The sequence below is a fragment of the Actinia tenebrosa genome, unplaced genomic scaffold (assembly GCF_029948245.1).
Source record: "Actinia tenebrosa isolate PJP-AT-01 unplaced genomic scaffold, QUT_ActTen_1.0 utg3850__unscaffolded, whole genome shotgun sequence".
Classification (NCBI taxonomy): Eukaryota; Metazoa; Cnidaria; class Anthozoa; order Actiniaria; family Actiniidae; genus Actinia; species Actinia tenebrosa.
The window spans coordinates 32,498-53,067 of NW_028292609.1; the positions used below are offsets into that span (position 1 = coordinate 32,498).

General features: G+C 42.5%; 1 protein-coding gene and 1 pseudogene across 1 annotated transcript in view; both read left to right on the forward strand.

The window, feature by feature from the left end:
• The first annotated feature begins 1,248 nt into the window (after positions 1-1,248).
• Positions 1,249-20,570, forward strand: part of LOC148904254 (uncharacterized) — a 100,110-nt gene continuing 80,788 nt past the window's right edge. The window contains exons 1-7 of the mRNA XM_089025523.1: positions 1,249-1,602; positions 2,872-2,930; positions 3,010-3,101; positions 3,557-3,675; positions 3,896-4,430; positions 4,839-4,997; positions 5,096-5,210. Coding sequence (XP_088881649.1) covers positions 1,249-1,602; positions 2,872-2,930; positions 3,010-3,101; positions 3,557-3,675; positions 3,896-4,430; positions 4,839-4,997; positions 5,096-5,210 — 1,433 coding nt within the window. The remainder of the gene's footprint in view (positions 1,603-2,871; positions 2,931-3,009; positions 3,102-3,556; positions 3,676-3,895; positions 4,431-4,838; positions 4,998-5,095; positions 5,211-20,570) is intronic.
• LOC148904255 (uncharacterized) lies at positions 6,421-7,557 on the forward strand (annotated as a pseudogene).

A 20,570-nucleotide genomic window follows, 5' to 3' on the forward strand; every position in this document is an offset into this window, starting at 1 on the left:
GAGTTCAGGAATGATTCCATCACCTAATTCTTGTGCCTACAAATTAATACATGTAATATGAAATTTAAAACCATGTGTATATAAAGTACCCAATGAAATATCTTATTTCACTCAAATTTTGTTCAAGCCCAAAACAATGACTCAGTAGTTTGTAGCCGAGGGATAGGGGGGAGGGGATGGCAGGCAATCCAAGAAATTGATGTGTATCAAAAGAGATTTAAACATCCACAGGCATCCCTGGGTGAAAAATTTAATTTTGTATTGGAAAGTCGACATGGGTTATTAGTTTGGATTAATGGGGATTCAAGGCTGGAGAAATTGACATTTGAAAACAAGAAAATGTAAATTCCCCTCCCCCCCATGGGACAAGATAATGATAACTAAAGTGTCATCTCTACCTGAGAATGAGAAATATCTGGCTCTATTTCTTCGTTTATTGCATTTTCCGCTTCATCGTGCAAGCCACTTAGATTTGCCTCTTCGTCATTGCTACTGCCTTCCTCCCCTTCCTCGGAAAAGAAATTCAGATCCTCCTCCTCGAGTTGAATATCATTTTCTTCATCACTTATATTTTCACTGTCAAAATATTCCTGTACCGGCGTTTCCATTGCGGATGAAGTATTACCATGTAGAGGGCCTTCCAATTCTGCGTTGTTTCCATAAAGGATCTTATGCTCATAGTAGGTTGACTTTGAGACAGCTTGTTGGCAATGCTCACAATAGAAAGATTTGCTTTTTTTGGACGCTGTGGAGGGAATAGAATATCGTTAAAAAATCATCAACTTCCTTTGCTATTTTATCAAAAAAATGCGCATGTTTATTTATATTTAGCAACTCACCACTGGCATTGCAAGGTAAGTGATCATAGTATTGAGTTTTAGCCATGAAGGTACAACAGCCATCACAAAATCTTCGTTTTAAAGGTAGCACATTCGCCATGATGAAAGACGCACACTGTCTCTGACTCGCTCGGTTGCATGGACTCTAGATGAACGTCACAACGTCATCCGGTCGTATATCTGCCCGTGGGTACTGGAGCGAGGCATCCCACGTGGGGTATCACATGAAAAAATTGCTCTCAGTCTATTGGAGCAGCGAGGTGTTTGTGTAAAAGAGCGGGCTTTTCATAATTATAATCAGTATTCGTGCCCCCCTCGACCTCTTTCTTTCTGGTTTCAAAGGGTTCACTTAGTGAGACAAAGCTCCGTTAATTCATCACTTTAGATCGCTAAACAAAAAACTGCAGTCATGCCTTTTTCGACTGGGTCATTTTTTAATAGAAGAGCATCCGGCGGCTCTGATAGTTCAAATGGCAGTAGCAGCGAATCCAGAGGATACGGTCCACGTGGATCTCGAAGAGAGGAGAACATCGTTGTTTCCTCAGTCGAAATCTCTCGTTTGTTTGAGAGCGTTAAGAGTTTAGGAGAGGAGCTAAAGAAACAGAACCAATGTATCGAAAAACTGGCAGCCAACGTCGAACAATGCACAGCAGAGATAGCGGCCCTGAAGCAGGAGTTGACGGACCTTCGCAATGATCAAGAGCATGTGCCAATGCCGCACAAACTTCCAAGCTTTAGCGGACCAATTCCCAAAGCCCTGAAGGTAAATTCTTGTTACTCTTAATTAATCATTTGATAACCAATATTTTAAGGAATTTCTAACACCGTAAAAAGACTGAGTAAGTACTCTAAGAAGCTGCACTAATTTAATAAATATTGGTTATTCTATTACACAAGCAGACTCAGCCGTGATGGGGTCGGTTTTCGTTGTTATCCATAAGCATTTATTTCAATTATATATGTTTATAACTATATTACTTTGAATGGAATTGTAAGAGCACTTGATTGAAGTTTTCTTTGCGGATTGAATAACAATGTTCTTATTGTTGATAGCCCTTTGCAAGCGTATTTGGGTTTTCTTTTGTGTGTGAAAACCCCTTTGTGTTTAAGGACAATTTTAATGACATAATATCATTCATTGAAAAAACCGCCTATTAACTTCTTGACAAGCTGTCACCTTCCGACTGCATTCATGAAACAGACCATCCTCGATTTTGCTTGAAAATAAAGAAATAGCCATTTTTTACTGAAGACTTAAAATTCCTTTTTTGAAATTGTTTATTAATCCTTGAATCATTCCACTAAATACTCCATCGGGAATCTTAGATTTACCTTTCACCATCCGCAGGGCTCGAAATAACAGCCGGACATAATGACCTTTCAAATACATTTTTGTCCATTAACTACCGATTTTTGAAAAGTCAAAAATTGTTATCACATGCGAACATTTTTTCCGCTCCAAAATTTGGCCGGTCAACTTGTCGCCTTTGAAAATCTTGTTTGGCCGGTCAAGTAGCAACATTGCGGGACCTTGTCCTTGACCCGCCGTTATTTCCACAGGTATCCCAAGCTCTGCATTTTTACAGTAAGTATATATGGGATCGTATGGCTTGGAGATTTTATTGGAGAAATACAATTGTCAAAATAAAAACAGTCTTACTTGTTGTTTGTGGTTTCTTTGTCCTCTGTGTGGAATTTCAGGCCATTTTCTTCAATGTGGACAAAGAAACCACAAACAACAACTAAAACTATATGTTTTTATTTTGAAAATTGTATTTCTCCAATAATATCTCCAAGCCATACGATCCCAAATATACTTACTGTAAAAATGCAGAGCTTGGGATACCTGTGTTATTTTGATCCCTGTGATGTGTACCCTGGTCATTCCATGAAAAAAAAAAACCGCTGAAAAATTGAATGTGACATGATTAATCAGAAAGGCGCAGTCCATAGAGTCAACCGATGATAGTCTATGGACAAAAATGACTCGAATTTTGACTCACACCTAGTTAAAGCTTGTATGTTTTATCAGGATGATGTACATTTGGTCCACAACCAGCAAAACGAAATGCAATTTCGTGGAAAAGAAGGGTGAGTATACATGGTAATCCAGTGACTTTTGATACATGCAGTACCTAACTATGACGTTGTTTTATCATTGTACTTCTAGTATTGACAGTCCTCACAACAGTGCTGTGAGGGCATTTCTGGTGCTAGAAATAACCAAAGAAGAAAATGGCTATGAAAAACCAGTTATTATGAGTAAGTTTTGGATTTTTACACAAAAGTAATATGAGCCAAGACAATGCTCTTGCCCTTTTTCTCGCAAAATTACTTCCTCCGTATTAAACAATGATTACTTCCTCCCTATTTGAAAACGATCTGTAAAAATGGTTCTTAACAAAATCTTTTATAGAACGTGCAGAATTTAGCAATCTTTCCCTCTCCCAAAGCAGGTCCGGTGATATCAGAAGAGGCGCGCAATGAATTGTTGTTACTTTTCTGACGGTTCATGGGAAATTCTTTATGTCCAAACCAATGAACTTTATTGGCAAAATGGAGGCTTTAACCAACTATTTGACCAGATAAACCTTCTAATTTATAAACAAAGTTTATACTTATTGAAATGACCATTAATTAAAGCAGTAATAAATTATGCGTTCGGTGTGTATACAATGAAGTAGAGAGAAATTAATTAAAGCACATCTTTTCCTAAGGGGCTGTCAGTCGATACTTCGAGACGAAAAGACAGCAGTACTTGGACAATCTGCCGGAAAGGAAAGAAGCGACAGACAAAAAACTGAAAGACAAGATCCTTACTTCCCGAAGAAGAAGGGTGAGTCGTGAGCCGTTTTGACCGCTGTAATACTGCTCAAAGTAGTAGTATAATAATATAATAATAATAATTACAATTTATAAAGCGCTTATCAGTTATGTGGGTTTATTGTTGCTCATTTAAATCATACCTATTAAAACAGAACATTTTAATATTATGGACTGAAAGAATTATATGTTTAATACAACAAATATTTCTTCTTGTGTCCTTCTACATTTAGCTATATGTTCAAAGGATGAAAGTGGCTAACGAAGCGGAAAGAGAAAGGCTGTCAGAAATAGACCATAATTATATGAGCGACGAGGAAGATGGAGATGAGGAAGGGATATGGGTCGTGCGTAGTCCATCCTGGAGGAGTGCTGAGCTGTCAAGCCTCCTCGAAGCTTTACAAAAAAAAGTTAAGGAGAAAGACAGCACATCAAAGCACCTCAAAAACAAGAGAATGAGGGGTGCAAATTGTACGAGGAAATTACCATCAAGACCTCCAGCATGGGCTGTTTCTCAACAACGACAAACTCCAATACGTCAACCAACAGCACCACAACATCACAACAGCACCACAGCATCAACCTTAAGAGATCTGGAAAATGGGGGAAGACCATCCCTCTCAAGAAAAAACCCACAGCCTTTAACAAGAAAGCGCAACCGACTAAAACACCCGCAGGAAACAAGAACTCAAGATATGGAGGATGAGGACAGCAGCTGCAGAAGTTCTTCTACGAAGAGCCCATTCTTGAAAGGAAAAGGGGCACATGGTATAGTAATTATATACAAGTTAATTAACTGTTTATTGGCATAATTATTATGCATGATTGTTTATGATTATCTAATATTCAATGACTTTGCATTTTGTCAGCTGGAAGGAAGTTGTAGGAAGCTGAAAGTCAATGTCATAATGTCCCCCCTCCCCCCCAAACAAAGACATTTAGAACAAATTATCTCGTAATAACTAAAACATCACTCTAAATCCTCAATGCCATTAATCATTGTATATTTAGAGAGTTGTTGCTCATTATACATTAACAAATCATCGCGTGGCGTAATTTGACTAGCGCGAAGAGTGATCTTAAAGGTCTTGAGCGCCATCTGAAAGCATGATCAGAAAAAAAAATTCACGGATCCTTCAAACGCTAAATAATAATGAATTATATTTTCTTCATAAGATTCGGATGAAGAGGATGAAGAGTATGAGACATACTCCTCGGAAGAAGAGAGCGAGGAAGAGTTTGCCAGAGAAGGAGAGTTTTCAAAAGATGAATCATCATACGCAGAGGTACGCGAAGACCGACATATCAAGAAAAAGAAAGTATCATTTTCTCAAGGTTAGTCAGGTTTATTGTATAGAACATTTGTCCCTGACGTGCAAACTAATTTATTTTCTTTTTGGAACTGTAAATTTCCTTTTTTTTTTTTTGAACAGTTCAACAAGAGTTAGCCCTTCCTGACCCCAAGACACCAGAGCAGATGCCCGGCGCCTTCAAAACAAGCACCCCAATCACTGGAAGACGGCAAAACAGCAAAAAAACAAAGAAAAAGTGAAAACGAAAGCAACTTTCAATTATATATTTTATAATTTTCATCAATACTTAAATTTCATTAGTAAAACATGTTAAAGTTATCTTTCACAAAAATTATATGATTGCATTAAAAATGTTTTTGATGAAACCAAAATGTAAAAAATGCTCGGGAATCGGAAAGTATAAGATACGTGATTCTCGAATACTTGGAATGGCAAGGGAAATCATTGAGAATACGAGATATAAACCCCGGGGAATCGGAAAATACAAGATACGTGATTCTCGAATGCTTGAAATGGCATGGGAAATCATTGAGAATACGAATTATAAACCAGGGGAATCGGAAAATATAAAATACGTGATTCTCGTATACTTGGAATGGCATGGGGATTCATTGAGAATACGAGATATAAACCCGGGGAATCGGACTCGAATACTTAGAATGGCATGGAAAATCAAGGAGAATACGAAGTCGATACTAGACGTATCGGCTTCGTACCGGGACCCCTGATATTCCATGACAGGGAAAAACAGTCCGAATACGGGAGTATACGAAATCGCATATTCCATTACACTTTAGATATCCGTTTACCCGATACTTGCGTATACTTACGTATTCTTCAAATATACGAGTTCGTATACGAGAATATCAAGACTCGTATACCCAGCTTTTCACAGAGTGCCCCGAAGTGTGAAACCGTTGTTAAAATTCATGACAGCGTAGTCCCTCCCAGGAACGGTATTACGTGATGTGAAAATTATGTCCACGTGGTAAGTAAAAAAAACTATCACTTGACAGATTCTGGTAAGTGACAGAGCGACTAAAAAAGACTGGGTGCCGCGGTCTACTGATTTACCAAAATTCATGGTTTGTATTTGAAGTCCTTCAATTGAATTTCACCTCCAAGAAGAATTATTTATATCGCTATCTTGAATTTTACAAGCTTCTTCGAGGTTTCGACATTCGTGTTCGATGTTTGTCATTCAAGTTTTACAATACGAACTCCACAAGCTTTTATTTTAACTGGAGGATGATATTGAACTCAACGCCGTGCATTTGTTATGCGAGGTTTAATATTTTCAACTCGACCACAGAAATTGAACTTCACGCTTCGTTGATCTCGCCTGACCTTGGAAAATATTGAATCCAGATCTCCTCGGTACATCGTAAACGTGGCGCATGCCCAGAAACCGCTGACATACAAGACATCGGGCTCAAGAAAAGAAAATGGCGGCAGAGTACGTTCTTTCTGTTGTTGAATCGACAATTCGTCAGCTTGATACAATCTGTTTACAAGAGGATGATTGTAGTAGCTTATTGCTTCGTTTAGAGTACCTAAATTGTACGATCATCAATAACGGAGATTTACCAGACCCAATCGCAGCTGGCATTGGATTAGCGATAAAATGCTTAAAAAACGAAAAACAGCAAATTTCTCGTGAACACCCTAGGGCAGAAAAAGTGTTAACTGGCCGCCCAGGTCTCCCTTCTTTTCAAGTGTCTGAAGACCAGCTCTCTCATCTTGTGGAAAACGGGTTTACTGTACCACAAATAAGTCTTTTGTTTGGAGTGTCCAAAATAACCATTGAAAGGAGGTCTCATTTTGGCATTAAGGTATCAGGTAAGAGATAAAAGGACTGAAAAAAAAAAATATTTACAGGGGGGAACTGGAGTATTTTGATTCTAACTTTCAGACATTTTCATGCTGTCCCTTCCCCCATAAGTCTCTTACGCACCTATCAAAGTAAACCCCATCGGAAGGGGGGGGGGGGGGGGGGGGGGGAATGCGGGTAAAATATGGGGGTTTGATCGCGAACATTCGCGCCTGGGTCGAAAATTTGATCGGAAATTTTTCCATTTAGTTGATAATTTCTTCTTTAGCCTTCTATTTTTTCATGTTATTTGATCAAAAGCTATAAGTATAAATTTTTCATTAACATTAGTCATTCTAAGTCACTTCACCTTTATTGGGCAATGGCTACCCTCACTTGATTCATGAATGGATTTGGACGCAGTGACATTTCAAAAGATTTATAAGACCTTTTTACTGTATTCTGAAAATGTTCAGTATAATATCATGTTCATCTTGTTGTTGTTTAAATGCTCTCAAACACAGAAATATACAGTAGTATCAGTGACAATGAGCTGGACAACTTGGTGAGAGCTGTAGTGTGGGAATAATATTGCTGAAAGGTAACCTTAAAAGTATTGGTCATAGAGTTCAAAGGGAGAGAATACGGCTCTCTCTTTTGAGGACTGACCCAACAGGGGTTCTTCACAGGTGGAAAGAGTGCATAAAACGAAGAGTTTATAATGTCCATGCACCACAGTCCTTGTGGCACATTGATGGAAATCACAAATTGATCAGGTGAAGTGGTGAAGTGGACAATACTGTAAGGCAGTAAACAATGTTAAGGACATTTCCACACATCTGTTGTTTGTGTGCATCTTTCTGTGTGGAGGCGCTTGTGACCTTTATCTTTTTACAGTATGATCAAACTTTTTCATTCTCAATCATATCTTAATGCTTTTTTCAACTAAATTTCAAAATATGTTGATAAATTATTTTGTTTTCAACAATTGATAATCCATCATACAGGTAACGAACTTTACAGTAGGTGCCAAAATGAATATTCTTTTACTTTCAAAATTGCATGTTTCTTTACCTTGTGTTTTACCAATATAAGGCTTTTTGCATAAATCAGACCTATTCAAATTTTGCTCTTTTACTAATTGTGAGGTGCTTTTTATTTTTGGACTTCATTTGGACACAGCTGCTCAATTTAAGGGGATGGGTCAAGTGACCTATTCCTACAAAAGGGCTATTGGCATTATTTGTTTGTAATAAATAAACTGCCTCAATGCCAACTTGTGAATGTTGTCATAACATATAATTAACTAAGAGAATAAACATGATCTGGAAGGGTTTTTAAGAGAATCCGGGAACCAGATAAAATAAAGTGCAGGGTCCAGGAACCTATAAAAATATCTGTGATTCAGGATACAAACACAAGCAGTGACTTGGGAATTGCCAATTCAATGTCTAGAATGCAGAATTTCTCTCTCTAGATGTTGGGAAAATGTTAAAAACGCTATAGGAACAGAAATGTTATATAATGTTTTTGTTTTAATGTTAACGTTTTTACGAGATTTCTAAAAAAATAGTGCAGGATTCAGGATCTAAATGAATGTTGTGACGTTTAAATTTTTGAAAAATTAATGACACTTTTTTATTTCAGATGGCGAATTGTTGTCCATGGAGGTATTGATGGCTATTCACGACTTCAGTTTATTTATATGCATCAAATAACAATAAAGCTGTTACAGTATTATCACTTTTCCAAGAGGCTGTGTCCAATTATGGCTTACCCTCTAGAGTACGATGTGATAAAGGAAGGGGAAATTATGATGTTGGGCGATATATGTTGAATCATCCTGATAGAGGACCAGGCCGTGGGAGCATGATAGCAGGTAAAACTGCCTTTTGCTTTATGCATTTTCTTTTTTTTTTCTTTTCCCCCCTTCGTTTGTTCATTGGTAATGCAGTATTTACCATTTTGTTGATACCACTCAGTCAGTACTACAAATCATAATATTTGCGGGAAAAACGTTTTGCCACTCCAACAATGGGTAATAATCATGGTATATTAATTGATAATTTATGACTAATACTTATGACTTACAAAATATGAAAGAATATGAAACTTATTTTTTTCTACAATGCGAAATATCGCTTTTAAAATTTGTGATGACGTAGGTGCAAACCACCAATAGAGGATTGCCTATCATTTGGCAGGCAAAACATTGACTGAGAGTAAAAGAAAAATCAAACAAGGAAAATACTATTGAAAATTTGAATGAGGTCAACTACTCGTAAATTAGTACAAATGGCTTTACTACAATATGCTGTTAGGGTTGTAAGAATATTTACTTACAAATTTGGGCTGTATTCTTAGGAGGTATGCTGTAGTACAATGTAATGTTCAGACTTGTTTCCTCATTCACCAGCAGCATTGGGCCTCATTCTTGTTCTGACTCTACACACAAAGTTTGATAATTTTCATAGTCACTGCTTGTGTGGTCTCAAAATTATAGGCCCATGAAAGTTATGGAATTGACTGGCAAGGTCCTTCTGTAGTTGAAGAAGAAGAAATTGTTGAGGTTCCTGAAACTCCTCGCTGTTTGAATGATGTGCAATTAGCATCAATAGAGGCTACCAGACTGGTCAGTAATAGTGATCCATATGGTATAGATTTATACAGTAGAATCTTAAGTGAAGCAGAAAGATTAATACAGTGACTGTGATTAAATAATGCATACTGGGCTGCAGAAATTTGTTTCATCACAAATAATATATTAGCATAGATAGGTATTGAATATAAAGAAGGTGGCTCAAAAAAGATCTCGGAAAGATGTTTGAGCATCGGCCAGAACCAAAGCCTGTAAGGAAGCAACCAAAACCTGTACATGAAAGGAAGCAACCAAAACCCGTGCTACCCAATTTTCCAAAGAATCTATTAGTAACCGACCAGGATTACCCATTTTACGATGCTGAAGGTGGCGTAAACAACTTTGATAAGATAGTGACGCATTTGAAGATCCCAGTGGGTAAGCAAACCTTTGACGTAGTAATAAGGGATATCTTTAAGAATTTTAACCTTACGCACACTTCAGGAAAAGAAGCCCACGAATGGTTAAGGGGACCTAACTTTAAGTACTGGCCGCAGCAGTTAAACTTTGCCGTCTGGGCGGCTACAAAAGGCTGCGGGGTTGCCGCGGATATGTTCGACATTGCCTTTCTAAGGTTCCACGTTGCCTTTACTATGCGGCGCATATTGAAGGAGCTGCGAGTGCCCCTGCCGGGGGAAAAGCTTTTTAATAGAATGGATAACCACTACGATTCCGCTGCCCTAGAAAGGCTAATGAATGAGTTCAAGCCGCAGCAAAGAGACTTTCGTTATCGGGAGGGCGCCACGCATGGCTTGGGCATTATCTATGCTTGGCATGTTGACGGCGTGCGTCCGGCAGACATGTATCATCAAAAATACCCCGGGGTCCTAAAGTTTTACGACTTGGGTGGTCGCAAGAATGACGTTACGCTGATCGATAGGATTGAGACAATTTACCCCAGTCCTTGGGATCCATTCGTATTATTAAAAGGAAAAGGCCTAAGAAACCTAGCCAGGATCAACCGCAGCATTGAAGCATTCGTCTACTGCACCCTGGGAGCGCAGGTAAATACCCGCAGCCCCATTGTTGGTTCCCAAGGTGCTTCGCGGGAAACGCAACAAGAATTCCTAACCCTGTTTGAGTCCGCAATAATAGAAAATGACATATCCAAGTCAGTTCAAAGGTATCAATTAGCGGTGCAGCAATCCAAAGTGCGGTTAGATTACGCTTTGTCGCCTGGTTGTTGGTTGATGCCAAGTAATTTGGTCATCAACGCCAATTCCGTCGTGGGTTATAACAACAAGCTGCAGCGAGCTACTAAGGATATGAAGTTGGGGGCGAATGACGTGAACTCTGACATGACCAAGGGCATTCCTCACTTCGTAGAGAAGCCAAAAAAGTCACACGAAACGAAGGTACCCGTAGTTAAGAAACCATCAAAGCATATTCCCGCGTTACCACCCATACCTGAGGAATATGACCATAACTTACTAAAAGCCGGCCTAGCCACCGCAAGCATTGGTCTGAGTTATTATATATGGCGATGAACAACCCCTACGTAGCTGGAGTAGATTGTGTCTATACGACTTACACAGGCGAGAAAAAATACACCCAGGCATCTTGGGTTGATGTCACCGGAATGTCTGTGGATCTGAACTACTCAGGAAAGAAGCTAATCTTATGCAGTCTATCTTTGGGAGCCGTTAGTAATGCGAACGTAGGATTTCGTTTCTGTGACGACAATGGAGTATTACAACCCATGCGCGCGAAGACAAACAACAGAGAGCCTACGCATTTCTCAGTAGAGCCGCCAACGAATAGCGCTGAGAATCTTTCCGTTTGGACCTTTCACCTAGTTGCCGACTGCCATGGGAAAGTAAAGCTGCAAATGCGCGTAGATGACACCGGGAGCGTTTGCATAAATAGCATAGAAAATCAAAGGAATACTATCTATAACCACATGACCATTAGCACTTTGACGGTGATGAGCCTCTAGAAAGTAACTTTGTTGCCTGGGATATATGAATCGCTATACCCATCGCTTAGATGAAGAAGGATATGACAACGGCACTTGGTATGACGTTGGAATGTGGGTTGAAGTTGGGGGAACTGCATTGGTCATTTGCACTATTAGCATTAATGCAAATACGCATGCAAATGTGGGGTTTAGGCTTATCGATGAAAATAATAAGCCCCTGCTTCCTTATCGAACTTCAACGAACAATAGGAAAGTTACCCATTTTTCGATGGAGCCCTACACTAGGTCCACTGAAGACCTAACGCCAGTGACTTTTCATATGCTGGTCAATTGTAAATATGCTAAGTTGCAAGTCACTTCTGATGACGGTAAGTTTGGGATAAATCGCATAGGTCGCAGGCCTGCTAATGCAGTCTGGAGTCATAAGCCCATTTCTACCATGAGTGTGTTGCCGTTGGTTCCGAGTTACCAGGGCGGTGCTAATACTGTCTTTCATTATCCTCAAAGCAGGGCACATCCCGATGAGAAGGATAAGGCTAACCCTTCACCTTCTTCAGGAGGACCACCCCAATAGCTACTACCAAGATCCAGATGTTATTCCCCACAAACTTTAGCAGTTCTCCGCCAGCCCTAAGTACCAGGCCAAGAACGCTACCAAGCAGCCCAGGAAGACCGGCTGCCATTTTTTTCCCCAAGTCCGTCAGTCCATTGCCTAATTTCTTAACGCCTGCGCCTGTAGCCTTAAGCGCGGATAGGATCACGCCTACTACGCTCGAAATAGCGACCGCAAACGCCAGCGGAAGACCATACTTCAAAAGGGCTCTTTTTACCTTTTCCTTGGTGGTAAGCCCCAACTCCTTTTCCAGGTTTTCTTTTTGCGCCTGTAATTCCGCAACTCTTACCTGAAGGGTTTCTACTTCCTTTTGAGCTGCCTCCCTTTCCTCTTTGGGACGAGTCTGGTCATTGATTATTTCCTGCTGCCGTTCTATTTGCCCCTCCAGGTCTTCAATAGCCTGGCTCATTTGCCGGATTTGCTCTTCTTTGATGTTGATTTCGGCAACCAACTGCCGCCGTTCCTCCAAAGAGCCGGCTATGGTGATATGCAAGTTTTTTGCTTCTTCCTTGCTCATATTCAGGTCTTGCAGGACAAGATCGAAGGCCTTTTGGGCTTGGTCCCTATCGCGCAGGGCTTTGTCTGTTCGTTCTCTTATTTCTATTATTCTTTGGTTCTTATCGTCAAGTTCTCTCTTTTGAGCATCGAGGAGTAGTTGGTTTTGTCTCATGTAATCTGCTTCCCTTTCTTCCAACGTTTCTTGTAGCCCCTTGACGCGCCTTTCTAACTCGGCCTTTTCATTTACGGCCTCCAACCTAACCAACAGGCTTCTAGTAGCATTTTGGAAGCCTTTTAATCTTGAGACGTCACCCCTAACGTCACCATTCTTATCAAAGAAGGGTTGCGGTTTCGTCCAGCGGTTTTTGTCGGGAAATCTCAGGTCTTGGACGCTTATAAGGACTTTGTTTCCGCGTTCTGTGAGCCTTACGTCGTCGGTCTCGAAACGGGGATAGCGCATCCGTAGCTCTTGTGTTGCCCACTCTACAGTTTCCCGCGCGGTTGCTTCCAGTTCCTCCACGTTTTTAAGCTCCAAGTACTCAGGTGTGGGCTTACCACGGTTCCTTGATTGCCACATGCGCCTTAATGTGGACTTGGCAACCTCCCACTTACTATCACCATATTTGTGACGTAAAGCTGCGTCATAGATTAGGGCGTCGATTTCCGCGCCTTTAGTCCATGCGTCAAATTCTTCATCGTTAATATCGACTTGGCCTTCTTCGGTAAGGGGGTCAAAATCCGTTCCTTCTACTTCCATTATATATGATAAGCTCAAAGTTAAACCCCAACGTATTACCTAAGCAGGTTGGCGGACTAAAGGCAGAACGCACCTTTCACCGGGTCACCTTTACCCCCAGCAGCGCAAAACCAGGGGAGACGCTGTACGTAGGCGTGCCCCGCCTAACGGAAAACCTAGTATTGGTTCCCGGTACCCTGGCGTTAAGGTTTGACCTAGCGATACAACCAAGCACAAAGGACAAGCGTTACACCGTTAATAACGTGGGCAGGAACATCGTCTCTAAGATGAGAATCAAGTTTGCCGGGGAATCCCTCTTGGACTTGAACAGGTACGATCTGTACACCACGTATAAGGATCTGTGGCTAACGGCGTTCGACCGCGCGCAGAAGGTAGAGCAGGGAATTGGAAGCGTTATCCTTCGTAAGCTTCGCAGTGAAACCAACCCAGCGCCTACCGACTCCAGCGGCGCCACCGCAGTAGCAGACGCGACGAGGGTAAAGACCGCCTATGGTAGTAAGTACGTTATCCCTTTGGATTTCGAAGTGATTACGAACCATGGTGCGTATTACCCCAGACAGTTATCCGAGTTACAGTTTGAAGTAACCTTAGCGGACACCACGAACGTCATTGGAGGCATGGACAGCGCAATTAGCGGGGCGGTTGATCCCTATTCTATCACCAACTTAGAGCTGCAGTACGAAACGGTATACAGCGAAGAGTTGGCACGCAGCGCTGGCATGGAATACAGTGCAGGGAAGGCATTCCTTTACGACCACGTAGTGATGTATAAGACGTTCAGCTTCCTGGATAAGACGGACGAGGTTATCAACCAAAGCATTAACCTCCCCCGAAGAAGTCTCACGGGGTTGATGTTGGTGTTTGCCAAACCCTATGAGGCTGGTAAGCGCAACTCAGAAGCCTTTCACAACCCCAACATTACTAACGTCGGCGTGAATATCAACGGAGTCCCAAACAAGGTTTACTCCCAGGGAATAAAGCCTGCAGACGTGTACAGGGAGGCAATGCGCAAGTTTGGTGACCAAATTAGCCCTGAGGAATTATTTAAGGATAAGTACGCGCTGTGGATCGACATGCGCACCACCAACGATGAATCTATGCACGGTCAGGATCTGCGGCTGGTCAACACCCAGGACGGCATCACTTTGGAGATCAAGCGCACAAAGAATGCCTCCGCGGGCGACGGTGATAAGATAAACTGCTACGTCTTCGTGGTGTCTGACGCGCAACTGAGCGTAGAAATGAATCAGCTAAAGAGCGTTGCATATTGATTCGCTCGCTGCGCTCCCTCATCCTAAGAAAGATAAAATATTTGACTAATATACCATGTTACGCGTCTTCGAAAACAACAACACCAAACTGCAATGCATAGTGCAAGGCGAAACTTTGTACTTTAAAGCGAAGGAGGTGGCTGCTGCGTTGGGTTATGAGTGCCCAAGAAACGCAATTAAAGATCACGTATCTGAGAAATACCAGAAAAGGTCAAGTGAAATAAGAAGGGCATCGAAACAGTGCCCTTCTACTATGCACCCACATTCCGTGTTTATATCAGAGCCTGGTTTGTACGAACTGATATTTAGTTCTAAGCTACCCAAAGCCGTGGAGTTTCGTGATTGGGTATTCGAGGAAGTGCTACCCGCATTAAGAAAGACCGGTAAGTATGAAATAGAAAAGCGATTTGACACCCCAAACAAGCTAGTATTTAAGATTGAGAATGAGTTTGACCTACATAAGAAGGTGGTTAACTACATCCGCCGGTTTCACCCTCAGATGCTCATAGCACCGGGTATAGGAGAATTGCAGGACAGCGACGGTAAGCGCATAAAGTGCTGGCAAAAAGGTTACCAACGAGGCCAACCTGACTTACTACTGTTAAACGCACACGTGCACTACCGAGGCTTCTACATTGAGCTAAAAACCCCAAAAGGCACCGGGGTACTTTCCACGGATCAACGACTACTCATGAAAAGGTATGAAGAAAACGGCTACAAGGTGCTCATAAGCAACGACTACGATGAAATCTGCCGTGCGATTGCCGCATACGCCGAGCAATTGAGAATTCCCTGCAGGTGGTGCTGTAAGTCTTTCAAAACCACGGACACTCTGACAACGCATTTAAAAAATTTCATAGAACATATCATCCAGCAAGTGCATTGGCGTGATTTGATTGAGGGTATCGCATATGAAATAAAAAAATACGTTGTCTTCGAGGATTTAAACCGAATGCGGTTACTCCTCAAATACGACGACGTAGAGTATTCTCTCTGGGCACCTGACAGGGTGCGCTACATATTGCAAGGTGAGGAATTCACCCACCTGCGGACACACGGTAAGCGGGATGGTAAGTGGGCCTTTGACATTGAAAGGAGAATTAAGGAGTCTCCAATTCACTGATGATTCGAGAAGAGGGCGTCGGCGACCGTCCTGTGCGCTTTAGGATCGGCGCGGCACCAATGGTCCGTAAAGTCGTCGCCTAAGTACGTGCGGCGGCAATAGAGGCAGTCGTACCTTTCCCCTGAGGTAAGGGTGACTTTTTTTAAATCTTTTGAGGTTGGTCAGCGCGCTCCTTTACAACCTCCTTAACGGCCTCAGATATTATACAGTCGTTTGACGCTTCGCAGGTAATACAGTCCATATATTGAAAGGGTTATCAGGAACCCACCTAGGAGGGCGGCTGCGTAGGCCAACATATATGTTAAGCTGAGGTTAAATTTTTGTTAAATGGGTTGGAAACCCTCAAAAAGAATGCCTCAAAATGTTAAGCTGAGGTTAAATTTTTGTTAAATGAGGTTGGAAACCCTCAAAAAGAATGCCTCAAAATGTTAAGCTGAGGTTAAAGTTTTGTTAAATGGGGTTGGAAACCCTCAAAAAGAATGCCTCAAAATATTAAGCTGAGGTTAAATTTTTGTTAAATGGGGTTGGAAACCCTCAAAAAGAATGCCTCAAAATGTTAAGCTGAGGTTAAATTTTTGTTAAATGGGGTTGGAAACCCTCAAAAAGAATGCCTCCAAATGTCAAGCTGAGGTTAAATTTTTGTTAAGGCAGTTAAAGACATGTTCCTCTTCTCTTACGCATACACATCTATTGCATTGCTGCCTCCAATATTCCCTGTTAGTCCATGGAACACCTTCTAACATGTCAAAACGGGGTAGCGTCCTACTTATCTTCCTAAAGTAGTCTATTCGATTCCTTAGGTAATCCTCCTTATGTGTGCAACGACTCATGAGATCCCCGCACTAATAACAATCCACCCCTTCCAAGTCGTATCCCTTTGAAAGGTATTGATACGATCTTTCATGCTTTTCCTCGCGAGTTTGAAGCCGCTGACGACTACTTAAAACCTTTCCACAGTAACTACACTCCGTCGTTTTACGACAAATACCCTTACTTACGTGTTGTCGCATCTTTTGAACGGTGCTGAACTCCTTATTACAATCCTTGCAAGCCTTGCTGACTAACTTCTTCGTACAAACCCCATGGTAAACGTGGTATTTTAACCTTTGCTTTGTACTAAAAACCTTCTTACAGACTAAGCAGTCCATATATACTTAACAATATTTTAACCTATTAGCAGACTCCGCTATCCGACTTGCGACTAAATTGCTTGGACTTGCGCTGCCCATAGACGACGTGGAGCAACTGCGGAAGGACATAAGCGAGGACTATGTCATATCTCAAGAACTTAAGATAACCTGCGGGTGGTTGTCTTTGAAGTGCGGTAAGTTAATGGCAGTCGCCTCTGCGGCACTTCACGTAGCTCAGCACGTCGACTTGAAGGAACTTACGACGTCTTGGAAGGACTTCAAGAAGGACAGAGACGTTGAAAAGGTCTTCCAGGCGGCACTTGCTGAGGTACCTGATCAAGTCGCCTCAAGTACTTAGTTAAGTCGCCACAAGTACTTACTCCAGTCATTCTCAAGTCGTCCTTAAGTTACTTGTCAAGTCCTTCAAGTCGTTAGTATAAATGAGTGAAGCTGAATCGAAGGCGGAGGAAGCCCCAGAGCAAAAGATTACCAAGGCTAAATCTCCAGGCAGAGTCGCTGCCGGAAAGAAGCTGGCAGAGATGAACAGGAAGAACCAAGCCAAAAAAGAGGAAAAGGTGAAGGACGAAGGCGAATCCTTCATTAATCCTGGGTACGTCATCGGCGCGTTGGGAGTTGCTATAGCAGCAGGCAGCCTCTACTTACAATGGCGGGCTACGAAGCCAAACGTAGAACCCGTGCATGTGACGCAGGAGCCTAGAAGCAAAATACCTGTACTGGAGTAATAACCTTCTCGCTTTGTAATATAATGTCAACCGCGTTATTGAAAACTGTTGAAGAAGCAGCTATCATCACTTCTATCGTTGCGGGTATTGGTTGGGTAGGTCAGAAAGTACTCAAAGAATACTTTACTGAAGACCCAAGCAAGAGCTTCGCTAACTTTGCTAAGATGACCGCTGCCGTTGGCGGGGCTATCATGGTAAAGGTCTACCTACGGAAGGAAAAGTACCTGCCCAATATATAAATGGCTACCTTGGTCGCAGGCGGAGTTATCGCAGCTTTAGCATTCACTGGAGCTAATTATGGCGGTCAATATTTGGATAGATTAGTTAGAGGTGATCGCAGCGGAGAATTGGCTGCCGAAAGGAAAAGACACGACTTAGCGCTGGAAAAGTATCAAAGGGACGTGGCGGCTTGGAATGAAAAAAGACAAGCTTACATGGATTGGTTGGACAAGAACTACCAAGACAAGATGCAGGCAGACAAGAACTTCGAAAACACAGACTACCCCTTTAAGCTCTATGCACAGGCGCACCCCGCGGCATTAACGGGGTTGAAAAGGCCCCAGTTTAAGAATTACTACCAGCCTTCTAAAAAACAAAAAGACAATGAGCTGGTATTCGTAGGAGTTGCAGGGCTGGCGGGAGGCGTGGCTTTGGCGTATCTAATATAATGATCGTCTTTTTGGAAAGCGACAAGAATAACTTTACCACTTATTTGAATCCTCCCATCAAAGCCCATGAGGTTCGGCTCATAAGTTGCTCTTTGTACAATTCTTGGTATAACCTAATTGGGGGCATGGTCAACGTACTTAAGTCGCCTGGCAATTATCAACTGGTAACGCTACCCGATGGACATTACACGCCAATCATCCTTGCTAAGGAGCTCGCCAAGCGCGGTTATACTCTCACCACAGGATTGCCGCACGAAATGACCCTCAAACATAATATGCCAAACTATTCAGTAACTTTTGGAAAGTTTGACCCATTGGGATCTTTATTATGTGCCTCGGGCAAGACGATTACCGACACAGCCATACCTGTGAAATGGAAAGTTGCATCCTCTTATGAAGTCTATTGCGACTTGGTCAATAGTTACAACAATGGGAAAAAGTCTTCTCTTATGTCCAAGTTTCTGCCCAAAGGTAATCCATTTGACCCAGTACAATACACTCCCATTTCTTTGAGCTATGACTTGTCTAATTTGGTAGAAAGCATAAACATCACCATTAAAGTGGACGGAGAGACAGTGGATTTCAACGGACGTAAGATCAATCTTGTTTTGGAATTCATATAATGGGTCGAACTGAGGACAAGCTCAAAAGAATTTACTATGGGCCCCAAGGCTATTGGAGAGGAGCGTCAGCTATTAAGAAACTTGCAGCCGCGGCCAGGGTATCAGAAGAAACGGCTAAGAACTGGTTAAAAAAACAAACCCTCTGGCAGGTCTATCTTCCCGTGCCCAAGTACATTCCCAGGCCCAGCTTTACCGTAAATGCCCCCAACGAAGTTCATCAGGCGGATTTGCTTTTCTTACCGCACGACAAGGTGAGACAAAAGACCTATAGGTACGCTTTGACCGTAGTCGATATCGCAAGCAGATACAAGGACGCTGAAACCATAACCAGCAAGGATTCTGGGGAAGTCGCAGAAGCCCTAGGTAGGATTTGTAAGCGCGTCTTGAAATGGCCTAAGCTGCTGCAAGTGGATGCGGGGACGGAGTTCATGGGCGTGGTTACCAAGACCCTGAAAGACCACGACACTAAAATTAGGAGAGCCGAAGCAGAGTACCACAGGGGTCAGAGCATCGTCGAAAGATTCAATAATACCCTGGCCGAGCGCCTCTTTGGGTACCAGTATTGGAAAGAGCTGGAAGATCCCTCCAAACGCAACAGGGAATGGACTCAGAGGCTCCCCCAGGTCGTCGCAGCTTTGAACAACGAGGTGGCCAGGGCTACGGGAATAAAACCCAAGGATGCCATAAAAAAGAAACACGTGGAACACAAGTCCTACGTCAGAAGTTCGAGGGCGGTCGGACGGAAGGAAAAAGAGCTCCCCCGCGACATAGTGGTCAGATACCTCTATCAGCCGGGGGAACTTGAAGGTGGCAGTAAGAGAGCCACGGATCCTAACTGGTCCCTGGAAACGTATAAGATTTCGAAGTCCGTCACCAAGGAAGGGCAACCCGTGTTGTATTACCTAAATGGCCCAAGTCGCGGATTTGATAAGGAAGAGCTGCTCATAGTCCCCAAAGACTCAGAGTAGTGCTGCTCCACGCGCCCGATTACACTCTAGGCATGTTAGCCTTACGTTGCCTCTACAATGCCCGCGCTTGTTGTTGATACGATCCACGGAGAACTGCTGATCGTCATTCGGATCAAACCTCCATAGTAGTGGTATGTTACACTTAGCGCAGCGGGCGCCTTTCTTATAGACGTCGTCCACACATAGGTCGAACGTCATATCTTTTTCTTCGTCGTGTCTTTTGTAGCGGAGTAGCTTCTTAGCAATGTTCTCCTTTGCTACTTCTTCTGGCGTCTTATCGTAGCGCAGCTGCGGACCCCAGGCTCTTTTCAACTGCTTGGCGTACTCCACGCGGCTTACGGCGGTGTAGATAAGGTTGCTCCAACACAGTCGCTGGTCTATGATCCATAAGGTTTCTTTTATGGTAAGCCCTTGCGCGCTGTGAACTGTCATGCAATAGCTTAAGCGCCAGTATGGATGGGAGGTTATTTTGTCCACCTTTTCTATGGGTACCCAGGCTTTATCGTGGGTAACTGCGTTCTCTAGTTGAACATTCGTGACGGATACTAAGACATCTCTTCTTTGCATGCGAGTGTCACGCGGCTTATAACAAACGGGCACCAAAGGACTAGGGAACCGCGCCTGGTGTATTCTCAGTAGATCTTTTTGTATGCGCGACTGTGCTGCGCGTTTGCTACTTAACACCAAATTCTCAGGATGCCAAGAATACAGGAAGTCTTCATACGACTTCGCTCGTACCCTCTTACGTAACACCTTAGATTGTTCGGCGTCGCTAAGGCCCCTTAATTCTGCCTTTAATTTCCTCACTTGATCCTTGCTAAGATAGTCTGCGTTA